This window comes from Bombyx mori, chromosome 11, assembly GCF_030269925.1.
Source record: "Bombyx mori chromosome 11, ASM3026992v2".
Taxonomy (NCBI): domain Eukaryota; kingdom Metazoa; phylum Arthropoda; class Insecta; order Lepidoptera; family Bombycidae; genus Bombyx; species Bombyx mori.
The window spans coordinates 15897510-15923067 of NC_085117.1; the positions used below are offsets into that span (position 1 = coordinate 15897510).

The window sequence follows — 25558 nt, forward strand, 5'->3', positions numbered from 1 at the left end:
ATGAAATTTAATAACGTTAATAAATATTCGAGTATGTACGCTTTTTGTTTACGTTTAACAACTTTTAATTATGTTTTAATGAAATAAACACTCGTTTGTTTTGGGACTGATAGGTATTGCGTATATCGGAAAATATGTCAAGGTTTATAAATAACAGCGTGCTAAGAGAAAACAAATACTTATGAAACGCTTATTAAAAAGCCCGTAAATAAGTTTGATTGTTATTGTTAGGTAATCATGAAAAAGACATGACGCTCAATTAATGATTCCTCAATTGATAACCTTTCTAATATATTTTAAAACTTGTATTACTGGTGGTAGGACCTCTTGTGAGTCCGCATGGGTAGGTACCACCACCCTACCTATTATCTCAAGGTGGGTGGCGCATTTACGTTGTAGATGTCTATGGGCTCCAGTAACCCCTTAACACCAGGTGGGCTGTGAGCTCGTCCAACCATCAAAGCAATAAAATAAAAAAGTGAGAACGTGTTATGAGCTTCTTCGGACACATGCGGTCTCCCAGACATGAATTAGCCTTAAACTTAAATTCATTTTGGATTTTGTTAAAAACAAGAAGGCATATAATGTGGTGGTTTGAAGCGGTATAAACCACACGTTTGTAATAAGCGACATTTCATAATACATTATGGAGCAGCACTCAACTCAACTGTGTTTGAGGAATTCATATCGCGTACTATGGTCGTATGTCAAACAAAGTGTCTTGATACAAAGCGCTCGTGTTTATGAACTGGGGGTTGTCACAAATGCGTACAGTCAGAAAATTAAATTCATTATACCATTTTTTTTGTACAATCCCTTTATATAAATACCTTATACGTGCTCATGAACTACCTTCACGCTTTCCAACCCTCAAAATTTATTCATTTATATGGCGTTTATTAAACTACCATCTCGTCCGTTTCTATCTCTAAGCGATTATAGATCAGATATTAAGCTGACCTTGTAATCTACAATCTAAAAAATATATTTTATTGTAGTCGATTTGGACAACCCTATATAGTGCAGACCGCGCTTGGAGGCTTATACACAAGTTACTGTCCCTAATGAGTTTAGAGTTCGCGTTTTTAACAACAAGATTACGAGATGATTTTTTTGTTCTCTGGCTATACTGATGACAAATGGCAACATGCAATTTTTTTTAAATTGTCTTTACCTTTTTCTAGCCTGATGGGAAATCGTCTAAACAGGAGTTCTTCCTTAAAATTTAAGGATCATGATTATTGTAAATATTACTTTATCAGTTTTCTTTACGTTTTGAAGTTGAGGTGACCAATGGGTGTGACGTCATTTTAACTGTATCGAGTGATGAGATTGTCGGGGCATTCGAATATTGCAGGCGGATAATAGTTTTTCTAATTAAATACCCACGTACCTATAAGACTTCCACGGCAAAGCATCATGTAATAAACATGATGCTTTGCCGTGTAATTTTTATTACATTTAACATCATGTAATAAAAATTAATCCCCAAAACAGCTTGAGCTCATGTCTCAAGGTGGGCGACAGCATTAATGTTATGTTGTCTACTAGTTCCGGTAAGCACTTAGCATCAGTTGGGTCTTCAGGTCTGTCCTTCAAGAGCCATATAAACATTTTATTAGAATCGAACTATACGTTTTTTTTAATGCGACATCGTTTCAGTACACGATACTAAATACTAAACAGAAATTTGAAATTAATTGTACTATTTGGTCGTGCGCGATGGTAACAAAAGATGACTGGATTATCTCATACAACTCAATATAACTATATTTATGGAATGTATGGTACAAAATATTGAGCGAAACCTCCAGATAGACACAGAGCTTTCAGACTTCGTAAAGATTATCCGAAAAGTTACTTAATACTCTAAACTATAAGTTTCTGCTTCGTAATATTTCTTCTAATGTGATGTAACAATAGAGTCACCTTTCTGTGGATAGTATATTAAACATTTAAAAACAGTCGTTTTTTTCTCTAAAAATGGTCACCATTAAAAGTCCCGTAAGATAAAATGAAGTCATGAAAATATCTGTCGTATATTTTGCTCTTCATTAGTGCCCGACCGCGTAGAGCCCTCCGTTTAAAAAAGCTTCAAAGAATAAGCTTGTTCATTGCCAGCCTCATTAGGTAGTTATTTTCAGTTCCCGGATAAAATGTCTTTTCGATTTGTTTCCATATTGTAATAGCACATTAATATGAAGTAATAATAAATTATGCAATCAATTCTAACAATGAACGTAAAACTAAAAAACTTAATAAACAATAATAATAATAATAATAATATTTTTTTTTTGCTTAGATGGGTGGACGAGCTCACACACTACCTGGTGTTAAGTGGTTACTGGAGCCCATAGACATTTACAACGTAAATGCGTCATCCACCTTGAGATATAAGTTCTAAGATCTCAGTATAGTTACAACGGCTGCCCTACCCTTCAAACCGAAACGCATTACTGCTTCACGGCAGAAATAGGCAGGGCGGTGGTACCTACCCGTGCGGACTCACAAGAGGTCCTACCACCAGTAAAGATAAAATAATAATAATTTAATAACTAAAATATATTATTATTAAAATGAGTCCCTTTAGGCAAGGTTCCGAAGATACTGGCAGCGTTCCCCCTTTGAATAGCTAAGACTAATTCTCTATCTATCTTTTTTTTTCTTTTTTTTCTTCGGTCTCCTGTGATGTCGACTAACCTTTTTGCTATTTCCTTAAAAAGCCTTATAGCGCTAGGACCCCACGGAAAAATAAAATAATTATCTAATGTGGGTTAATATAGTGAATAGATAGATTAATTTGGCTTTTTACGTACAGGTTGTTAAAGTTGGGAAAAGAAAACATTTAAATCTTTGCAAGAATATTTTTATTTGCTTTATAACTTTAAACAAAAGAGGCCATTGTCGTCGGGTTCTTCCATTTTATATTTTTTTGTTTTATTATGCTCCATTAAAAAAATACACTACATTTAGTTAGGTAAGTATATCGGAATCCATTTGACAAGGCATTGTCATTTTACAATACATTTATTTATTAGGTATTGAACTAATGTCAAGAATTACATTAGTCTTGATTTTACAGTCGTATGTACTTTAAAGTTTCACAGATCCATACAGAATTCAAATTTAATTTTTTTTCGTTCTAAACCAGCTATAGTTAATTATGGTACAATGTGTTTTGTTGGTACCTACGAAAATCTATGTATTCTAATAAATAGTAATAGTAAAGAAGCATTAACATAAACTGTGTTGAAAACAATCCTAATTCGTAAAGTAGAAAGAGGTAAACAACCTTACCGAAATAATTTAAAAATATATATAATAGTTAAAATCTGTTTGTAAATTACGCACGGCTAGCACAAATGTATGAAAACAGTTAATTAAACAAACGAAATTATAATTCACAACAGAACACTGCTTCAGCTGAACGTCCTTAACCTCACTTAAAATTGGCAATGAAACGACATCATTAAATTTTTCCTTTCAAGGATCCGGCTAGGTCTAATTATGTAGGTGTTTGTCGAGATATTTAAGCGCGTCCAACTTTGTATGAAGTTTACTTGGAGCCTCGAACAACGTAAACAATCCCTTTGCGAGCCCTCGGACAAACATCAAAGGACTCCTTCGGACGATGCTCCGCAAAGTTATTCTTTGCTTTCATCTTGAATCGCACCAGAGAAACACTCCATGCTATTGTGACGCATTAAATATATAATAATCTAGAATTCGCAACGAATCATATATTACGTGGTGAGTATAATTTCAATTTAGTTTAACAGATTTACCTTCAAGAATTAATCGAACTGAAATTATTTTGTTATTGAGTGTAAAATTTAAAGGGTGCGCATCACTCTTTTTATGTAACCTTGTATCGAAATCTTTAGATTGAACATCTTAGTCTAGAAAATCTAGAAAATAGTAAATTTTTAACATCAGTTCAATATTACATAATATTAAAAATACTTTTACGGTTTTCATTGTATTCCATTAGGTTTTGGCATTACATTCAAATGATGACGAATGAATAACAGCTTACCGACAAATCAAGCGTAGGTAACGGTAAAATCAAAACATTTGACCGTAAAAGTAGCTTTAATTAGATCTTAGACTCGTGAAAGTCGAAGAAAATCGTATAGTACGTAATAAAATACGGGCTTAAGCTTCGGCCGTGGCTTGCGATTGAGCAGTACCGACGCTGGTTGTTGTGGAGACAGCGTCGGGATCCGATTCGCGAACGCCCAACCATGGGAGACGTTTTGTGAGCTCGGCCCTGTCAGAAGAAAGCAATAGGTATATAGGTAGATACTAGTAATAGGACGTCTTGTGATTCCGCACGGATAGGTATCACCACCCTGACTATTTCTGCTGTGAAGCAGTAATGCGTTTCGGTTTGAAGCGTGGTGCAGCCGTTGTACTGTTAATACTTAGAATTCATGTCTCAAGGTTGGTGGCGGCATTTACGTTGTAGATGTCTATGGGCTCCGGTAACCATTTAACACCAGGTGTGCTGTGAGCTCGTCCGCCAATCGAAGTAATAAAAAAAGAAGGTATTACTAGCTCAAAAATTAGAACGATTAGAATTCGAGGGTATTTGTTTTCTTCCATTCATTAACAGATGATAATACCACATGGTAGTTAGTGGTTATCGTTGCTTAAGGATGTCAGCTATGCCTGGTTGATGAATCTCCTCAAAACTCGTTTCAGGACGGAAGTATGTAGTCCATTGAAAGTGAATTTTTTGTGGCTTCAGTTTTTCTACAAACTGCTGCTCCTACCCTCCAACAGTACCTACTTTATCTTCCTACTTAGCCTCCTTTCTAATTACTATTATGAAGTGTTCTGTAGGTTGGGTGTGTTGTGAATCCATATGGTTCATAGCGCCTGTACTATTTCTGCCGCAAACTAATAAGCTAACTTGATTGATAGGCTAGCCGTAATCCTAACTAGGACTTCGCCACTCAAGCCATTTACCGTGATCAGCTCGTCTTCTCATCTAATTAAGGTGTTTAATAGTATACTGAAGAAGCATTGCTTAATATAAAATACCAAAATAAATAGTTGACGCATAATGAATTTACAAACCTGTATCTTGGATGGTTAATGGCGTAAACCCATGGATCTATGCAAGACACCACCTTACAGCATACCGCTGGTACCATTGTGGCTATGGGCGTCAGTAAATTCCTGAAAATAATTCATATATTTAGATTTCATGCAATATAATGTAACAGTTAGATTTTTTAAATTTTTGATTAACACTCTCATATCTTATTAGCCGAATCGGATGTACATATACTCGTAGAATGTTAATGGTGGCGGGGCGTACTCTGAGCCCGCTCGTATAGGATCCAACGTTCAGTACATTTGTTTTTTTTTTCCTACCTATGCTGATAGCCTTGAGAGGCTATTTCAGCTTCGCCCTAACGTTTGTAGGTGATCTAGCGGGGCTTAAACCAGAGGGTTGCTAACGCTGACCCCAGCAAGATAGCAAGAGCAGTGCTTCGCAGAATCTACCACCGGATCGGAAACGCGACCCCCTGAGAAGATCCGGCGAGAAACTCAGTGGGCTGTGTCTGTGGGTTATATCGCTCGTCGAGCCCTTCGTCGCAGGCGACGGGTTCGACGAGGACGGTGACCGGTGCTTGTGGTGCCTAAAAGCACCGTTAATGGATCAGGAGGATCCGTAATGACGTGCTTTGGGCGACGTCGACGGTTTACCATTCGGTCTACTGGGTCGGGTATGTAGTTTCCAGCGGCTACGATGAGAGGGTTCTCATGTCGTGCCGCCTTCTCAAAATGGCGCGTACATTTGTGACGAAGCAATAATGCGTTTCAGTTGGAAGCGTGCGACAGGCGACAACCGTATTTTTTTATTGCTTAGATGACTTACTGCCCACCTTGAATAATGAGTCTTAATTCTATAGTACAACGGTTGAAACCGGAATGCATTACTGCATCGCGACACAAAAAGGCTGGATGTTTATACATTTCCTTGGGGTACAATCACGAGTAGCTACGTAAAATATACTTTTAGCGGGATTGATTTGTATTAGACGATGTTATTCCGTCATTGTGGAAGTCATTCGACAATATGTGTTAAGTACGTGTATTTCATTAGAAAAAGTAGTGCCTGATTTTTAGGGTTGCAACAAAGGCACAATCGTACGATACGAGAACACCGGGCGTCTTATCCTTAAGGACCTGTGCACACCACGATTTATAATCGCGCCGTCGACGCTCGTTTCTAAAACGCTTTTCGGCGATTTCGACGACGACGCTTTTAAAACATTTCAAACGCGTATTTGAATTTATATAGGCGTGCAAATGTCTACAGGCTGCTTCTGACTTGCGTGCTTATCGCGTTTGTGTCGCTACAAACGCGCGTCGACGGCGCGTTTAAAAAACGTGGTGTGCACAGGCCCTTAACTACGGAAACGCTATATCAAGTAATTGAGACTTCGATCTGACGCAGCTACTTAAAGGTGCACGAATTAATACACTCTACTCTCGACTTACCGCAATGGAAATTTCATTCATTCCAATGCAGATTTTAAAACAAACAGCTTGTTTAAAATGCAATTTCAGACATTCAGTGTAATGAAAATAAAAAAAATGTCTGCAATTCACACGCGGTAGAAGTGAAACCTTCCAAAATTAAAATACAATTATCCTAAACGTCTTAAGTATATGTAAAATTTTGTCATTAGTAAGTAATTGTAAGGTAGCGCCCTCTGTGAATTGATATTTTAATTTCACGTATAATCCTAAATTAAAATTCACTACAAGAGCTTTCATACACACGTTAGTATTAAAAAATCTCACAGATGGCGCTGTATTAAATAGTATGTATATTTCTGTCTCATTCTTTGCTGGCTTCATCCTACACATTTTCCGTTGCATTCGGTTTGAAATCACAACGATTCTAAAGAAATTTTCACTTCAATAAATATAAGACCATATATATATATACGGACCTGTCTCCAAATGCCCCGGTCATAGTGACGAATGCATAAGGTGTCCACGCACAAACAAATAGGAAGAATATGGTGAAGGCGACCTTAGCTATTCTGATCTCCACACTCCTGCTGGCGTCTTCTTTATTTGCCGCCAATGACTTCACATTCATCTTCTTGGCCTGCTCTTGTAGCATGCGTTCATGTAGACGAACCTAACGAAACAATTACACGCATTCATTATTATTCTTATTGTGTAAATGTAACAAAATCAAAATGTTTCAACTCGCTCGTACTGAAAATAAAATTACAGATTGGTTCTGTTGCGCAACAGTGACGCGTCGCGGTTTTTTCGATTATATCTTCTCGTGAAGTTAGAGTTACGCTACTCGTGATGTTTTGTCTAAAACTTCCGATTGTCGGTACCACTAAATTTTCAAACTGCTCATTTGCTTAAAGACAGCTGCATTGATCACACAATCGAAGCATTAGCTAAAATATGGGCTTTAAATTTAATAGTAAAAATAAATATATCATATCGTATTTTTTTTATTGCGCATATGGGTGGACGAGCTTACAGCCCACCTGGTGTTAAGTGGTTACCGGAACCCATAGACATCTACAACGTAAATACGCCACCCACCTTGAGATTTAAGTTCTAAGGTCTTAAGTATAGTTACAGTCGCTGCCCCAGCCTTCAAACCGAAACGCATTACTGCTTCACGGCAGAAATAGGCAGGGTGGTGGTAACTACATGCGCGGACTCGCAAGAGGTCCTACCACCAGTAATTGCGTTCGATTAAACCAATCACCGATTGCCTTGATTATTGAGGCCGTAACTCGCTCGTGTTTACAATTTAAAAACACCACTTTATATCGCAGAAAAACAAACAAACAACAACATCAGCTCAAATTCTCTTTGATGTATACGAAACAAATTAATTGCGTTCGAAAGGTTTTATTCAAAGAGGTGGAATGATATTAAACAACCGATTGTTTATGAAATTTGTTAAAATTTTACCCGAATGCTGATATTGTGGTCTTTATCGCAGAGGCTCGCTTTTAATTTTTATGAATTTTGAATTTAACGTCATAAATATTGAATTTGAGACGTAAGTTTTGTTATAAATTACAGAAGACGCACTGCGTAACTCAAATATGATTTTTTTGAACAGCCAAACATAAAACTGATTGTCTTCTAAGGATTTTGTCAGACGTGCATATGTGATTTTTCTATAAATTGGAGGGAATGCTTAAAAATAGCTCTATAAATATATTTTTAAAGTCAGAACTGTATTGTATAAAGGGTGTCCCGTCCTTCAAACCGGTATGCATGTCTGTAGCAACGCAGACAGGCAGAAATTTGGTACCTACATTTGTGGGCTTACAATACGCCTTATCACCAATATAAGTCAGTTGGCGACTGCAGTACGCTGCCATAATACTCACAAAACGCTAATGCCTATTCTCCGGTGAACCCTTTAGTAGCTTTTACGACACTCACGAGAAAAACATTTGGTGGTTAAATTCAAAGCTGAACGGTTGATAGAAATGTATTGTCCATTACAATAGTATCAATCAATTTTTTTTCTATACTACGTAAATTCATTGGGGCGTAGTTTGTGACTTATTACCAGATTCCAAGGCCTCATCACAGCCATCGACAAAATATCGGGATTTTGTGCATTCAAACGCAAATGAGTAGATTCTTACAACGCCCGCTTGGTAAAGTTCGGATTTTCCACGCTTAAATGGACCGGAGAGAATTATATTAAGAGAAAATTCTAGAAGGTTTTATTATTTCGAATGTTTTCTTTCTATTCAGAAACTTGTGCGAGTCTTGTGAATTTCTCGTATTGATGTTGAATTGTGAAAAAGCTGAGCTGTATAAATAAAATCTAGTACATATTCCCTTTGATTTTTGAGAAGCATAGACATAGTTAAGACTACTATTACCTTTTAATCTCATGTTTATAATTTTAGTTTTATAAGACGGACGGTGATCAGGAAAACTGTAAATTATTCGAAACAGTGGAAATACAAATCAATGTATATTTGTTTGTCCTTTATGCGTTCCTGAACCATTCATCCGATTGAGTTGAAACTTTGTACAGCTCCTATTGACATTTTGCGGAAGCTGTCTGTAATTGAAGTTCGATATGTGGCGCGTTCGTTTCTATTGTCGGGTATACAGCATATAAGTTTATATCAGGATTAATTAGTTTACTATCAAACTCTTTTTTTATAATTTTGTTGAATTTGTTTGATGCAATTTGAAGATCAATACAATTTGTTTTTGTGTCTATTGGTTCCAGCATTACGTGAATATTACTCCACTGATCTTGATGATTTAGTTGTGTTCGAAAATTTACGAAAATTGTATTTCAATATTAGAATGTATGTTAATTAAATTGTAAAGAAAAAAAGTCTACGACTCACGAAGACCGAAGAAAATACGGTCATTATACGGTAAATTTGTTCGCATGGTTTTGGAAGAATTATTCGGAAACAAAAGTAATTATTGTCCATTAATTATAGAAAATATATCTGATAAATAAATTATTTCAAAGCTATTTTTTCTAATGCACTCATACTTGGAGACATGACACAATTTTGCCGTGATTGTCTTATCATTTACATTTCCGATCATGTTATGAAATATTTAATTATCACCGGCATACAGACGTCAAATATTGCAGACAGATCGCCAGTAAAGCATTTAAATAAATATTAAAATGTTATTTCAACGCGAGTAATGAATAATTCGTAAAAACCATAGTGCTAATCTATAATTGATAATAGATGAAACATTCCGATAGAGGCACCCGTCACGTGCGGACGTGCTCATCGTCCACTCGATCGCCCGGTCTTTGTTCGCCCGGCTTTTGTTAGCCCGGCCATTGTTCGCGCGGCCTGTGTTTGTGGTACATCTGCCGACTAAGTGCTCTTTCTGGAAGTTTTTATTTGTTTTGTTTCCTTTTGTTGTTTCTGTGTTCGTGGTACATCTGCCGACAAAGTGGTTTCCTGCAAGTATTTATTTGTTTTGTTTCTTTTCGTAATTTCTGTTTTGTTGTGCTTTTTCTTTGTCCTGTAGTAATCGCGCCGCATTGCCACCTGTGTTCAATAGAACCGCTCAGGTCCGAGAAGTTGGGGCCTCGCCGCAAGGCGAGTGTTTTCAAGACCCGGGGCCGCCCCACCTGGGTACTCAGCGATCATGGACGCTGTATTCGCGGAATTCCTCCGACTTCGCCACCCACAGCTCGCCTCGGAGTTTTTGGCCTTCAAGGCCAATCACACTGCGAGCCCTCTCGAGGACTCCGCCGCGCTCGCTGCTCCTGCGTCGCCTGTACCTGCGTGCAGAGCTTCTGCATTGAGCACCGCAGCCTCTGTCGTGCCTGCCGCTCCCGTGTCGCCTATACTGGCGAGAAAAGCTGCTGCGTCGTCCGCCGTGACCATCGTTTCAGCTGAGCGATCATCCGCGGCCTCCGTCGCGCCCTCTAAAACACCTACACTTGCTCGTAGGTCGCCTGCACCCGCCTCCTCGTGCTCCGACTCTGACTCGGACATGGAGGTCGACCTCGCCCCCGCCTCATCGACGGATGGATTCACCCTGGTACAGAAGGGTAAGAAGCGTGCCGCGGAGTCTCGAGCTCCCGCGGCCGCTAAAATTAGCAAAGCCGTGAACGCGTCGCGCCCCCGCCCTCAGACTCCCGTTGCGCCCCCAGCCCGTGCCACTCCGTCGCCGCGTCCGGTGGCACAAAATAAAACCCAGACCCCTCCCCCGGTTATCCTTCAGGAGAAGGCAGCTTGGGATCGAGTTTGCCTGGCCCTTAAGGCCAAAAATATAAATTTCACGAATGCCCGTAACCTCGCGAACGGCATTCAAATTAAGGTTCAAACACCCGACGACCATAGGGCCCTCTCTTCTTACCTCCGTAAGGAGCGTATAAGTTTCCATACGTATACGCTCCAGGAGGAGCGCGAACACCGCGTTGTAATACGCGGAATCCCTAAAGAGTTAGATGTAGAGCTCGTAAAAGCCGACCTGTTAGAACAAGGCCTACCAGTGAATTCTGTGCACCGTATGCACACCGGTCGCGGTAGGGAGCCATATAATATGGTTCTAGTCGCTCTCCAGCCTACCCCCGAGGGTAAGAAAATCTTTAACACACAGACCGTCTGTAGGCTCTCTGGTATCGCTGTCGAAGCCCCCCATAAAAAAGGCACTCCTAGCCAGTGCCATAACTGTCAATTGTACGGGCACTCTTCCCGTAACTGTCACGCGCGCCCCCGATGTGTTAAGTGTTTGGGCGATCACGCCACGGCCCTCTGCGCTCGCGACCAAAAAACCGCGACGGAACCGCCTAGCTGCGTCCTGTGTCGAACACAGGGTCACCCCGCGAATTACCGTGGTTGCCCCCGAGCCCCTAAAATAAATCGCCGCGTCGCCCGCCAAAACCGCCTCCGAGCTTCCGGCCCAGACATCAAAGCCTCGGCACCCTCTGCGTCGCAGGCTAAGCCAGCGTTCGTTCCGGCGGCGGTGCCCAGTGTCTCGGCCTGGGCAAAACCGCTGCCGTACACGAACACGGCTACAACTCCCTCCTCCGCGATTCGTCCCGCCCCCGCGACTCGTCCCTCTCCCGCGACTTGCCCTCCGACCGCGTCCGACAATCTCGCTTTAGCGATCGACTTCTTTCAGTCGATCAACTTTGAGCGCGTTAACGCTTTGGGCGACGCCATTCGCGCTGCCTCCACTGCACAACACTTTATCGCCGTTGTGCAGGAATACGCCGACGTATACGCGTCATTAAATACGTACGTCCTCCCCTCACTCCGCCGGTAATCAATGGCGTATATAAGTAGAATAAAGCCCCTATCCGTAACGATAGGATTTTTTAACGCTTACGGTCTCGCAAATCAACGTGATCAGGTTTCTGACTTTCTGCGTGACCACCAAATTGATATCTTTTTAGTGCAGGAGACCCTACTTAAGCCCGCGCGCCGTGACCCTAAAATCGCGAACTATAACATGGTCAGGAACGACAGGCTCTCTGCCCGTGGTGGTGGTACCGTCATTTACTATAGAAGAGCCCTGCATTGCGTCCCGCTCGATCCTCCCGCGCTCGCTAATATCGAAGCATCAGTGTGCCGAATCTCACTGACGGGACACGCGCCGATCGTTATCGCGTCCGTTTATCTTCCACCGGATAAGATCGTTCTAAGCAGTGATATCGAGGCGCTGCTCGGTATGGGGAGCTCTGTCATTCTGGCGGGTGACCTAAATTGTAAACACATCAGGTGGAACTCACACACCACAACCCCGAATGGCAGGCGGCTTGACGCGTTAGTCGATGATCTCGCCTTCGATATCGTCGCTCCGCTAACCCCGACTCACTACCCGCTAAATATCGCGCATCGCCCGGATATACTCGACATAGCGTTATTAAAAAACGTAACTCTGCGCTTACACTCGATCGAAGTAGTTTCAGAGTTAGATTCAGACCACCGTCCCGTCGTTATGAAGCTCGGTCGCGCTCCCGATTCCGTTCCCGTCACGAGGACTGTGGTGGATTGGCACACGCTGGGCATCAGCCTGGCTGAATCTGATCCACCATCGCTTCCGTTTAGTCCGGACTCTATCCCGTCTCCTCAGGATACCGCTGAAGCCATAGACATCGTAACGTCACACATCACCTCGACATTAGATAGGTCATCGAAGCAAGTTGTAGCGGAGGACTTCCTTCACCGCTTCAAATTGCCCGACGATATTAGGGAACTCCTTAGAGCTAAGAACGCCTCGATCCGTGCGTACGATAGGTATCCTACCGCGGAAAATCGTATTCGAATGCGTGCCCTACAACGCGACGTAAAGTCTCGCATCACCGAAGTCCGAGATGCCAGATGGTCTGATTTCTTAGAAGGACTCGCGCCCTCTCAAAGGTCTTACTACCGCTTAGCTCGTACTCTCAAATCGGATACGGTAGTAACTATGCCCCCCCTCGTAGGCCCCTCAGGCCGACTCGCGGCGTTCGATGATGACGAAAAAGCAGAGCTGCTGGCCGATACATTGCAAACCCAGTGCACGCCCAGCACTCAATCCGTGGACCCTGTTCATGTAGAATTAGTAGACAGTGAGGTAGAACGCAGAGCCTCCTTGCCACCCTCTGATGCGTTACCACCCGTCACCCCGATGGAAGTTAAAGACTTGATCAAAGACCTACGTCCTCGCAAGGCTCCCGGTTCCGACGGTATATCCAACCGCGTTATTAAACTTCTACCCGTCCAACTCATCGTGATGTTGGCATCTATTTTCAATGCCGCTATGGCGAACTGTATCTTTCCCGCGGTGTGGAAAGAAGCGGACGTTATCGGCATACATAAACCCGGTAAACCAAAAAATCATCCGACGAGCTACCGCCCGATTAGCCTCCTCATGTCTCTAGGCAAACTGTATGAGCGTCTGCTCTACAAACGCCTCAGAGACTTCGTCTCATCCAAGGGCATTCTTATCGATGAACAATTCGGATTCCGTACAAATCACTCATGCGTTCAACAGGTGCACCGCCTCACGGAGCACATTCTTGTGGGGCTTAATCGACCAAAACCGTTATACACGGGAGCTCTCTTCTTCGACGTCGCAAAAGCGTTCGACAAAGTCTGGCACAATGGTTTGATTTTCAAACTATTCAACATGGGCGTGCCGGATAGTCTCGTGCTCATCATACGGGACTTCTTGTCGAACCGCTCTTTTCGATATCGAGTCGAGGGAACCCGCTCCTCCCCACGACCTCTCACAGCTGGAGTCCCGCAAGGCTCTGTCCTCTCACCCCTCCTATTTAGCTTATTCGTCAACGATATTCCCCGGTCGCCGCCGACCCATTTAGCTTTATTCGCCGACGACACGACTGTTTACTATTCTAGTAGAAATAAGTCCCTAATCGCGAAGAAGCTTCAGAGCGCAGCCCTAGCCCTAGGACAGTGGTTCCGAAAATGGCGCATAGACATCAACCCAGCGAAAAGTACTGCGGTGCTATTTCAGAGGGGAAGCTCCACACGGATTTCCTCCCGGATTAGGAGGAGGAATCTCACACCCCCGATTACTCTCTTTAGACAACCCATACCCTGGGCCAGGAAGGTCAAGTACCTGGGCGTTACCCTGGATGCATCGATGACATTCCGCCCGCATATAAAATCAGTCCGTGACCGTGCCGCGTTTATTCTCGGTAGACTCTACCCCATGATCTGTAAGCGGAGTAAAATGTCCCTTCGGAACAAGGTGACACTTTACAAAACTTGCATAAGGCCCGTCATGACTTACGCGAGTGTGGTGTTCGCTCACGCGGCCCGCACACACATAGACACCCTCCAATCCCTACAATCCCGCTTTTGCAGGTTAGCTGTCGGGGCTCCGTGGTTCGTGAGGAACGTTGACCTACACGACGACCTGGGCCTCGAATCAATTCGGAAATACATGAAGTCAGCGTCGGAACGATACTTCTATAAGGCTATGCGTCATGATAATCGCCTTATCGTTGTCGCCGCTGACTACTCCCCGAATCCTGATCATGCAGGAGCCAGTCACCGTCGACGCCCTAGACACGTCCTTACGGATCCATCAGATCCAATAACCTTTGCATTAGATGCCTTCAGCTCTAATACTAGGGGCAGGCTTAGGGACCCCGGTAACCGTACTCGTCGAACTCGACAAAGAGGTCGACGTGCAACCTAACCCATGCATCAGCCCGCTGAGTTTCTCGCCGGATCTTCTCAGCGGGTCGCGATTCCGATCCGGTAGTAGATTCATTCGCGAAACAATTGCTCTTGAGTTGTTAGGTCTCCTTCGGAGGCGCTCGGGCAGTTGTTAGCAAATCCCACCCCTCTTGGCTGAGCCTTTGCTCGCCCACCTGTCCTGGTGAAACTGGAAAGGCCTTCGGACCACCAGTAAACTTTCAATCATAAAAAGATGAAACAGCAGCCGTAAGTTAGTTTACCAACGCCACGAAGCCAAACTTTGCTTAATGAATTAACTAATCCGCTTTAAAAGGTGGAAAGACGTGCTGTTTTACAAGAAGATTATCTGAAGAATCTTTAGCGTTGGTTAATTTTATAGGGCTAAAAAGTTCTTAACATAATTCTATTAATGAAATACTAGGTAAGTTTGCGACAAGTAAACTTCCTACTTGCATTACGAATTTATCACGAAACAATTTGCTTGGAGCGTAGCTTTTAGAACGATTTTTTTCGTCACTTAAATTCCGTGATTTCTAGGTTGAAATTTTAATGATTAAGTCTCATTTTTGTGGTGATTTTCTGGTTATGAACCAAATTTTAATTTACAAAAAGTGTTAAAGCTAAAATGTTAGATACATTCTAAAACTATTTGTGAGTTTAGCTAAGTATATTTTATTGATTTCCTATCACAGGATCGAGTGTGACTATAATATTTAATCTTTATTCATAATCTATCGCTATCTCGTCCTTCAAACCGAATTATTGCTTCACGGTAGAAATAGGCAGGGCGGTGGTACCTACCCGTGCGGGCTATCATAAAAGAGGAAATAATTAATTTTAGATCTGTAACACTGATTCGCTACACTAAGTATAATCTATTCGTAAATGAGTCCGTTGCGCGTGTATTAATTTATAAAAACCAGACACATGTTAAAAAATGATTCCACAGTAAATTTGCATTTTTGGTATTGCAGGTCCGGTACGGAGGACAAAAAGTCATGTCAAAGAAAGAGGAATCCAAAAACACACTTATTTATAAATTGTATCAAAAAAAAACCGGAAGCTATTAATAATATAATGCGACAGTTAAAACCTCTGAGTGTACAGCGTGAGGTGGGAGCTCCTAACGAATTAAATAGGTCGGAACTGGCCCTTTCGCTTCTACGAGCATTGTCGAATGAAACCTTTACCTATAGTTGGCACACGGAAGGGAATTGGAACTTATTCAATAGCAAAACTAATGGAATGGGTAAAATTCCAACATTAACTTTATGTTTGCGGGAAATGTGAATTGTGTGAAGAAAACGTATATTCTGTGTATTTCGAATATCGAGTCTGCTTGATTTTGAATATATGTATGTCTTTTATTGCATAGATGGGTGAATTAGCTTACGCCCCACCTGGTCTTAAGTGGTTAATAGGAATAAAGGGTTCACCGGAGAATAACCAGAAGCGGTCTCGGATACCAAATTACTACGATTGTCCACTAGTATTAAATGGCACTGGCAATGGCAGTGGCACTGGCAATGGTAATGGCGTATTCTAAGCTCGCACGATTAGGTATCGACATTCTATTTCTACCACGAAGCAGTCTTGCGTTGCTGCTCGAAGACGAGTGTACTATTTATTTTTATTTTTATTGCCCTTGTAGGCAGACGAGCATACGGCCCACATGAGGGTGAGTGGTTACCGTCGCCCATGGACTTCAGCAATGCCAGGAGCAGAGCCAAGCCGCTGCCTACCGGCTACTGTTATAGATTATAACAGAGATTTCTCAAAATTGATGTCAGTATTCACGTTGTGACGTCCATGGGCTTTAATAACCACTTATTTTTCCCCTTACCTAATCGTTAGTAGCTTATGGGGCTATTGCAACTTCACGCCGACCGGTAACCACTTAATGTCAGATCTTTCATTAATCTGTGCACTAAAAAAATTAATGTTCCATGTTATACTTTTTAAGTTTCACCTATGCGCTTACTATGAAATATATTACGTATCACAGTTCAAAATATTGTATATCATAATTAACATTATATATAACTAGCCGTATTGGCCCGCTTCGCTGCGCATTTAAAATTAACATTATTATTTATTCTCATTATTATTAGGGAGTCCAACACTCATATAAATATTAGCCTATCCATTAAGTATTTATGTATTTTCTACATGGATACCAAGTTTCAAGTCAATCGGATGCATGGTTCAGTAAAAACCACTGTAGATTTATATATTAATATAGTATATAGTATAGATGATGAACGAAGTTGTATATAAATACGATGAACATTAATTTGAATTTAGATTTCTCGTGGGTAGACTGTTTTACTTACAGCGCCGAAGAGCTGTGAATAGAAATAACATATGAGCGTCATCGGGATACAGTAGCTCCACACGAAGATGCAGGCAACGAACACTTTCGTGTCCTGGTCATCAGTGAAGTAATCGAACGAGCATGTAGTCAAGAATCCCTCTGCAACGAATGTACATTAAAGTTACTTTTACCTAATTTGAATCATAGTTAATATTAGCGAACCGCCCTCGCTTCGCTTCGGAAGCAAATAAATTTTATTATTGATAGCCGAGTCCCGCAACGTTACCTGCGGTTATTGTCGTACCGCGGGTGACGCCGCGGGGCCAAGCTAGTCTAAAAAAGGAATTGTTGGACTCGCTTTTTTTTTATATATATTTTTTTTTTTTGCTTAGATGGGTGGATGAGCTCAGAGCCCACCCGGTTTTAAGTAGTTACTTGAGCTCATAGGCAATTTCAACGTTAATGCTGCCACCTGCCTTGAGATATGAGTTCTAAAGTCTCAGTATAATTAGAACGGCTGCCCCACCCTTCAAATCGAAACCCATTACTACTTTACTGCAGAAATAGGCAGGGTGGTGGTACGTACCCGTGCAGACTCACAAGAGGTCCTACCACCAGTGATTCGAAGTAAATAAAGAGACTTATGTACATAGTATATAATGATTATATAGTATATTAAGCGGTAGGCAGCGGCTTGGCTCTGCCCCTGGCATTGCTGAAGTCCATGGCCGATGGTAACCACTCACCATCAGGTGGGCCGTATGCACGTCTACGTACAAGGGCAATAAAAAACAAAAAACACCACTACAATTACCACAACTAAGGCCCCTAGGTGCCCGCTAGCCGCCAACTTTAAAAGATTACTTCAAACTCTAGAACTGTAAGAGCTTTTAAGTTTTTATGTATACCTTATATTTAAGTATATAAGAAAATTATAATTAGCATGCCACTGAGAAAATGATAAAGTTCAGTTAAGAGCATTATAAAGTCGCGTTGGACGGTATTCTCCCTTGGGGCTTAAGGCGGGCTGGACATTTAAGCCAATTCCTTGTAAGATAATCTAACCGTCAGATCTCATTAAATTTTAAACCTAAGACCTAATGATGTCTAAATTTATTTAAAGTTTCGTAAGACATAAATAGAATTTAAGATTTTTTGCTCAACGTCTTGCTTGATTTTCAGTATTAATGACAGCAACAACTATCACTAATGATTTTTTTTTTGTTTTTCACTGGCGAAAATCGCCCACGCTCCATCTCTATCTCATCTCTTTATTCATTGATTCTCTAGATGTGGGAGATGGCGATGAGTACAATCAAGTGCAAATATACCACCCAAAAATTACGTTAATTTTGGTATTTTCTTTTTGTCTTCAATAATATCCACGTGATACACACAAAAATGCTAATGTTAATGCTAATTCAAACAAATTTTGTCCTTTTTTCATTTTCATTTCCTGCTATCATGTTATTGAAACCTTGATCAGACGATTTGCACCCGCTGTCGCCGCCATAATTCCTGGTAACTGCATTATTAAGCCGATACAATTCATAAATAAATTGTTCGTATCCGTTGCGAGAGGGTTATTGTGTTATGAATTAAGGTCATAATTTGATTGGTTAAAGCATGTTCAGTATGTTTTACCGGTGGTGAGAAATGTTTTCAGTTACTTCGTATAATAATATATATAGGTTCGTTTAATGTATATATATATATATTTTTCTACAAAATTTACTTCTAACTGTTCTTCGTCATTAATCACGAAGAAGCATTCTTTTCTGTGCAATAAGGCGACTTAATGTATTAAAATACTTAATTTAAAACCAACGTTTAATCTGGAAATTTTTAATTTTTAATTTAATTTTAATATTTATAATCGTCCGTCGTGATCACGGAAATTGTAAAACATTCGACGCGTCGGAAATGATACAGTGAAACTACGCGGTATTGAACAGTAAAGACGGAAAATAAAAAACAAATTATATTACTTACCCGGAACATATCGTCCCCATATCCTGAAAGCTGGTAGAATGGTGAATGGTAATGCCCAGAACCACGTGAAGGCTATAAGAAGAGATGCTTGCACCTTATTGATTCTACCGTCCAATGGACAGGAGATAGTCCTGATAGCAAATTAAGCATATAAATTATTTGCATTTACGTAGTTTCTAAATAATGCGAAAAAAATGTTTTCATTCTGCAAGCTAAGAGAAAAATTAGTCATGGATTTTGTAAGGATTGTCCAATGAGGTTTAATATTCATTTGACAATGACTTTTTCGATTATAGCATTATTATAACACATCCAAAATGTATGTACAAAAAATGTTATTTTGATGCGCAAAAACTATGTAGGTATGTGAAATATGGCATTAATACCTACATAAAAAATACACAATAAAGAATGTTAGAATCTGAGAGTAATTTCATAACAAATAATTTCAAAATAGATACAAATAATTGTAAATATAGAAAAAAAAATTTAATATACACTCATCACTCCCAATCACACATCAGAACTGGACTAAATTGAAATGGGACTACACGGGAAGCGTCAGCTTTCTAATAAAAAAAGAATCATCAAAATCGATTCACCCAGTCAAAAGTTATGAGGTAACAAACAAAAAAAAAAAAAACAGTCGAATTGAAAATCGCCTCCTCTTTTGAAGTCGTTTAAAAAGTAGGTATTAAGGAAGTATGTTTATCACTAAGAGATCTAATAAACCTTTGAACGATACTAACTTGTATCTATCGAATGCGATAACCGCATTTGTGATGGCCCCTCCGATTCCAGACAGGGAACCTAAAACGGCGTATATGTCACAGCCCAACTGGTATCCCACGAGACGCTGGTAGAATGAATTGATGATCAGCAGAGGCATCTCCAGCATCATCATCAGATCGAATATAGCCAAGTTAATCACAAACATGTTGCTCGCGCTGCGTAGAGATTTTGAACTGAAAAAAATAATTTTTAAGAATTTCGCATTAGCGCAGATGGAAGCGATCCACGGTATGACAATTAATGAACCCACAGACATATAACGTTAATGCAACTATCTATCCTTAATATGGGGCTGAAACATCGATATTGGGCTGAAATCTCAAAATACATTGAAATAACGATATAACTCCAAAACGGGTTTCATTTTCGGCAAACGGATATGTATTCGCCATATTTTTTGTTTTTTATTGCTTAGATGGTTGGACGAGCTCACAGCCCACCCGGTGTTAAGTGGTTACTGGAGCCCATAGACATTCACAACGTAAATGCGCCATCCACCTTGAAATGTAAGTTCTAAGGTCTCAAGTATAGTTACAACGGCTGCCCCACCCTTCAAACCAAAACGCATTACTGCTTCACGGCAGAAATAGGCAGGGTGGTGATACCTACCCGTGCGGATTCACAAGAGGTCCTACCACCAGTAAAGTATCTTTTCGGATACCACGACGATAGTTATCTTCACGAGACTACTGATCTCGTTAAAACTCGAGAACGGCTGCACCGATTTGGCTAATTTTGGTCTTGAATTATTTGTGGAAGTCCAGAGAAGGTTTAAAAAGGTAGATAAATATGAAAATGCTCGGAATTAAATAAAAATAACAATTTTGTTTTCCCTTTGATGTGTCCTCCGTCGGACGGATTCCTTTTGTTTGTCGTGTATTTATCGATTGAGGCACTACGAAGTCTGCCGGGTCAGCTAGTAATGACAATAAAAAACGTGCGAGATTAAACTGTAAATGTAATTTTAATTATAATTATTGTTGGTTAAGTGTGTTTTCCGTCCACACGGAAGGTTTTCAGTATCCTATTTGTATCGCTAAGGAGCACCCCTGATTAGTTACACAATGTATTCAACAATAAATAATGCTGTAAAAATATTTCACAAATCAGATTTATCAGTTTAGCTCTCTCAAAAGCGATATCGAAGAAAACCTGAATGAGTTCGATGCTTTAACGAGCTTCACGTCACAAATTTAAACTAAATAATAAAAAATATGCAAATAAAGAATTAAATTGACAAGCATTTGGTTAGTAAAAAAGTTTTGTTCGCGAAATTTCTTCGAGCCTTCGGAGTTTTATTCACTCGAACATACAGTTCCAAACTGAAGCGTCACCGAAATTGTGAAGTTTTATATTGTAACTCGCAGAAATACGTTTCCGTTTTACATGTTAAGGGAATGACGAGGGAGGGACATGGGAATTCACTCCATACTTCGACTTATTTAATACTAGTATGCATGCGTGTGTGCGTCAAATACATGGTATATAGTGTGTGTAATGTTTTCTTTATTGATTTAATGTATCTTTTATGCATTATTTAAAAAAATATTAGCATTATGCACTTCTTCTCTATATTCTCTATAAGTGTGGAAAATTTCATACTCCTCCGTCCGCGCAATTTTCGTAAAAAGGGATACATACAAAGTTTTTGCTTCACGTATTAATATATAGATAACAGTTTCGTGAGTTTTTCAATTAATGTACTACTTAGTTCGACGATACTCGCTTTTATTATATACAGTCTGCGTCAGATTAGTTGTAGTTTGCAAATTAAGTTGGTAAAGAAATACCTACTAACTAACGAGTCTAAAAATGTGTGTGGTTTTAAGTGTGTGCAATGGTTTGGTATTTGAAATTAAAATTAATTCATTTCTATGCAATGAGGACTTTTTACCCCATTTTATCTTATAATATATACTAACTTTCTGATGAACGAGGGACTTCAATCACAGAAAATAGATGATAAGCAGATGACAATGCAAAGAAAAATGAATTTTAAACATGTTGGTTCTATTTAAATCAGGGTATTCTATTCTACTTATTCCAATTATTATTATCTTGTTCATATTTGTTTATGTATGTGTGTATATCTATATCCCAATCGATAGGTACACTGCGTGTAGTTTTGTTTCCTAATGATTCTTGTCCATCTGATGGTTGTCTGGACGAGATCGTATTTAGCCATAAGACCGCCAATTGTATTTTTTTGTATTCAATATTTTGTATTTTTTATTTATTTTGTGTACAATAAAACATACTCTCTCTCTGTCTCGCCCTCTCTTACCTTTATAGATATAATCAACGAAAATATATATTATTTTATTTAGCTCTGCGTTGCATTGAGATTTTATCATCATTAAGCTTTGCGTCATACCAGATTCTGTGAGCAAACACAAAGGCCCCACGGTCTCCTTTAAAATGAATTTATTTATATAAGCGTTACAACTTGAAAAGGCTCGCTCGCTCAGAACTAATACTAACCCGCTCGTGGCACAGATATCGCGAACAAAACGTCCGAGATAAATAAAATCCCAACAGAAATGTAGAAATGGTGAACATCGGAAAGTTTTTCCGAAGTGTCGGGCGACGCCGCGGGCCGCCGGGTGGTTTTAGAACTTTGCTCGCGCCTCTCTCGCATACCCGACAACGATCTTAAGCGACAAGAATTCTCATTGTGATTTCTTAAAATCGGTAAGTATTTTTAATAAGTGTTCGCAAAGTTCAACTGAAATGAATACTTCGCGTAATAATGAATTTTCGGACTACGGTAAGATCAGTGTGCTTAGTGTGACTTTTTTAACGTTCTCGATAGCGTAAAAGTTAGCTCATATTTGTATGGAATGGAATCGTTTGCCTACGTTTTCTGCCCTGACTATTTCTGCCGTGAAGCAATAATGCGTTTCGGTTTGAAGGGTGGAGCAGCCGTTGTAACTATAATGAGATCTTAAAACTTATATCTCAAGGTGGGTGGCACACTTACGTTGTAGGTGTCTATGGGCTCCAGTAACCACTTAACACCAGGTGGTCTTTGAGCTCGTCCACCCAATTAGCAACAAATAAAAAAATAAAAAAACCTTTGCCGCTAGGGGCGCTGTTCCAACTGCATACAAAATTGTAACGGAATCTTTGAACATGATTTTGACCACCTTCAAAACGTCGGATTAACTCGAAATTTTGTATACTTATTAAGGACCGATGACAATTCAATATATAAAAAAAAATTGAAAAAATTGAAATTCAACTAAAAAAATAAAAATAAAAAATAATTTAAAGACTAACAAAATACGCCTTTATAGAAATACCAACTAAAAAATTGAAAATAAATTTTAATAAATTTGAATTAAAAACAGTGTAAGAAAAAATGATTTTATTGTTAAAAAAGCATGGGGTGCTTTTCAGGATATTAGCAAAATAACCCTTCTACTAATATCTGTTCATAAAATATTTATAACTACTGATACCATGCACCCCACGCTTTTTTTACAATAAAATCATTTTTTCTTACACTGTTTATAATTAAAATTTATTTTCTATTTTTTAGTTGGTATTTCTATAAAAGCGTATTTTGTTAGTTTTTTTAAAACTATTATTTTTTTTGATCATTATTAATCAGGCTTGCAGTCTATTACATTTTATACGTACTGTAATTTATTATTTTAACGTTATACGAATATAACGATATTTATCTTGGTGCCCTATTCTCTATTTACCGAAGCGAAACAAAATGGGTTACGCCTCAAATAGCGAGTTTTAAGTTAATTGTGAACTTGTTTGTCACGTCGAGGGCTTCCGCCACCCGGGCCTGGCATCTCGGTACGTTTAGAAACTTAATTAAATCACCGACGACGACTGACGGCAGTCAAGAGCACTCGATCCGATCGTCAAATTGTTCCACGTTATTAACTCAGACGTGGTTTGAACGTTTCATTTAGGAAGCTAGTAATGGATGAAGAAGTGTATTCAGCAATGTTTCATTTTCTAACTACCTTAGCTTGGCAAATATTTTTGATGTGCTTCTGTTTGGGGTGGCTTTACTGTTTCTGCTTTGTTTCGTGCAATTATTGCGCTTTAATCGTTGACGTAATATAGAAAACTAGCGACCCGCCCTCGCTTCGCTTCGGAAACTGTAATTTATTATTGATTTCTCCACTACATAATGGATGTTATTATACATATAAACCTTCCTCTTCAATCACTATCTATTAAAAAAATCGCATCAAAATCCGTTGCGAAGTTTTAAAGATTTAATCATACATAGGGATACAGGGACAAAGACTTTGTTTTATACTATGTAGTGATATATACCTATAAAACGAAATTCTGGATGTTTCATTAAATAATGATTATTGTTTATAAAAAAAACCGACTGTGAAATAAATCGATTGACGATGGATAGTTCCACTGTCAAATATATCTTTCGAACAAAAATATTTTGCTATGAATTATGATGAAGATTTCGATGAATATAGTTAAAAAAAATATATATATATATATAGGTATAGTCGAACTTGGATAATAATAATGGATTATTTTTGTTATTTGATTTTCGAAAAACTATCAATTTTTTTAAGTAGGTAATGGTAAGAAACTATCTGAATGTTCTCGGATTCTTAACGCCTTTCTGGTTCTTTTTTTAAAATAATCACGTTTCAGGTTTGAAGATTAGGTCTGTATCATCTGTACCTATGCAATGGAAATTTTATTCTTATATTTCACACTGACAATCTCATCTATTGACTCCGGTAGCTGGCTAACAACAGACGGACTGCCAGTTTGTCGGTTCGTTTATATTTTGAAACTTCAAAAACACTCACGTGCCAAATATCCAGATAACAATTCCGTTTCCGACGAGTGATGTAACCATCAGCATTGCGTATATTAAAGCTAAGCAATAGTGCCAATATTTGCTGACGGATGGAAAGTTCCTCCAGTGCTCGTGAACCAGGTCTTGATGTTCTTCTGGAATGTTCCAGCCAAGCATATGTTCTACCATCTCTCTAGAAACCCTAAAAGTGGAAAAACGAACTATTTTGCTGCATTTTGAAGCTATTGTCGTACCTAGAGTCTCACAAGTTTGTTGTAGAGGTAAATATGGCTTTCCGAGTAGGTATAGTTTCTATATATGTATTTAATAAAATTAATTAAGAAATGGTCACTAGATAAAAAAGTAATATAGGACGTAAGTATATACTTACATTTTCAAAGGGTAGGCCATTGGTCCGATGTCGCTTATTTCTTGCGTGAAATTTAACGCCATTTTGTGTGTTTGATGGTTAACAAAATGGCGAACGAATGTAGGAGTTTATTCAAATTACTATTAACATAGGATAAAATTGTTATTTGTTGGAAATAAACTGTATTTATGACGAAGTGAGTAGTCCGACTACAAGTCGCTTCTCACTTGTGTCTGATGAGCCGTGGGGAAACACTTTTATATCATTTCATGCCGTGCGTGTCTGTTAATTCCTTAATTCAATAAATAGTAAAGCTTCTAATTCATTTGGTCAAGCGTGAATCAAATCGCGGCCTGGAGTTCTCAATCTGTTGCAATTTATTTGTTATAGTTACTAAGATTTATTATATCTTTATATATATATATATATTTCTCCTGTGTGTGTGTGTTTGTCACCGAACTCCTCCTAAGCGGCTGAATCAATTTGAATGTTTTTTTTATATGCGTTTGGGGGGCATCCTGGATGGTTTAGATTTACAAATCAGCCCGACAGATGGCACTGCAGTCAGTATCTAGGTTATTTATCTATACTAAAACAAAGCG

The 25558-nt window shown here is 39.5% G+C and overlaps 1 protein-coding gene across 1 annotated transcript; it reads right to left on the minus strand.

Moving 5' to 3' along the window:
* Window positions 1–2850: 2850 nt before the first annotated feature.
* Window positions 2851–25190, minus strand: LOC101742129 (opsin-3). Its single transcript, XM_004932868.5, has 8 exons — window positions 24978–25190; window positions 24597–24788; window positions 19740–19955; window positions 18991–19121; window positions 17018–17157; window positions 6975–7168; window positions 5083–5184; window positions 2851–4270 (listed from the first exon to the last, which is right to left on the minus strand). Exons 1-8 carry the CDS (start codon window positions 25037–25039, stop codon window positions 4156–4158), a joined length of 1152 nt encoding a protein of 383 aa, XP_004932925.1. The 5' UTR covers window positions 25040–25190; the 3' UTR covers window positions 2851–4155.
* Window positions 25191–25558: the final 368 nt, after the last annotated feature.

What these genes read in the sequence shown, in the direction of transcription:
- LOC101742129 (XM_004932868.5), bottom strand. Translation starts at nt 25,039, where the DNA reads ATGGCGTTAAATTTCACGCAAGAAATAAGCGACATCGGACCAATGGCC. An exon ending in ACCGGGGCATTTGGAGACAG is followed by an intron (nt 5,185 to 6,974) that starts GTCCGTATATAT and finishes AATTATTTTCAG; the next exon opens with GAATTTACTGACGCCCATAG. An exon ending in ATTAACCATCCAAGATACAG is followed by an intron (nt 4,271 to 5,082) that starts GTTTGTAAATTC and finishes TTCTTCTGACAG; the next exon opens with GGCCGAGCTCACAAAACGTC.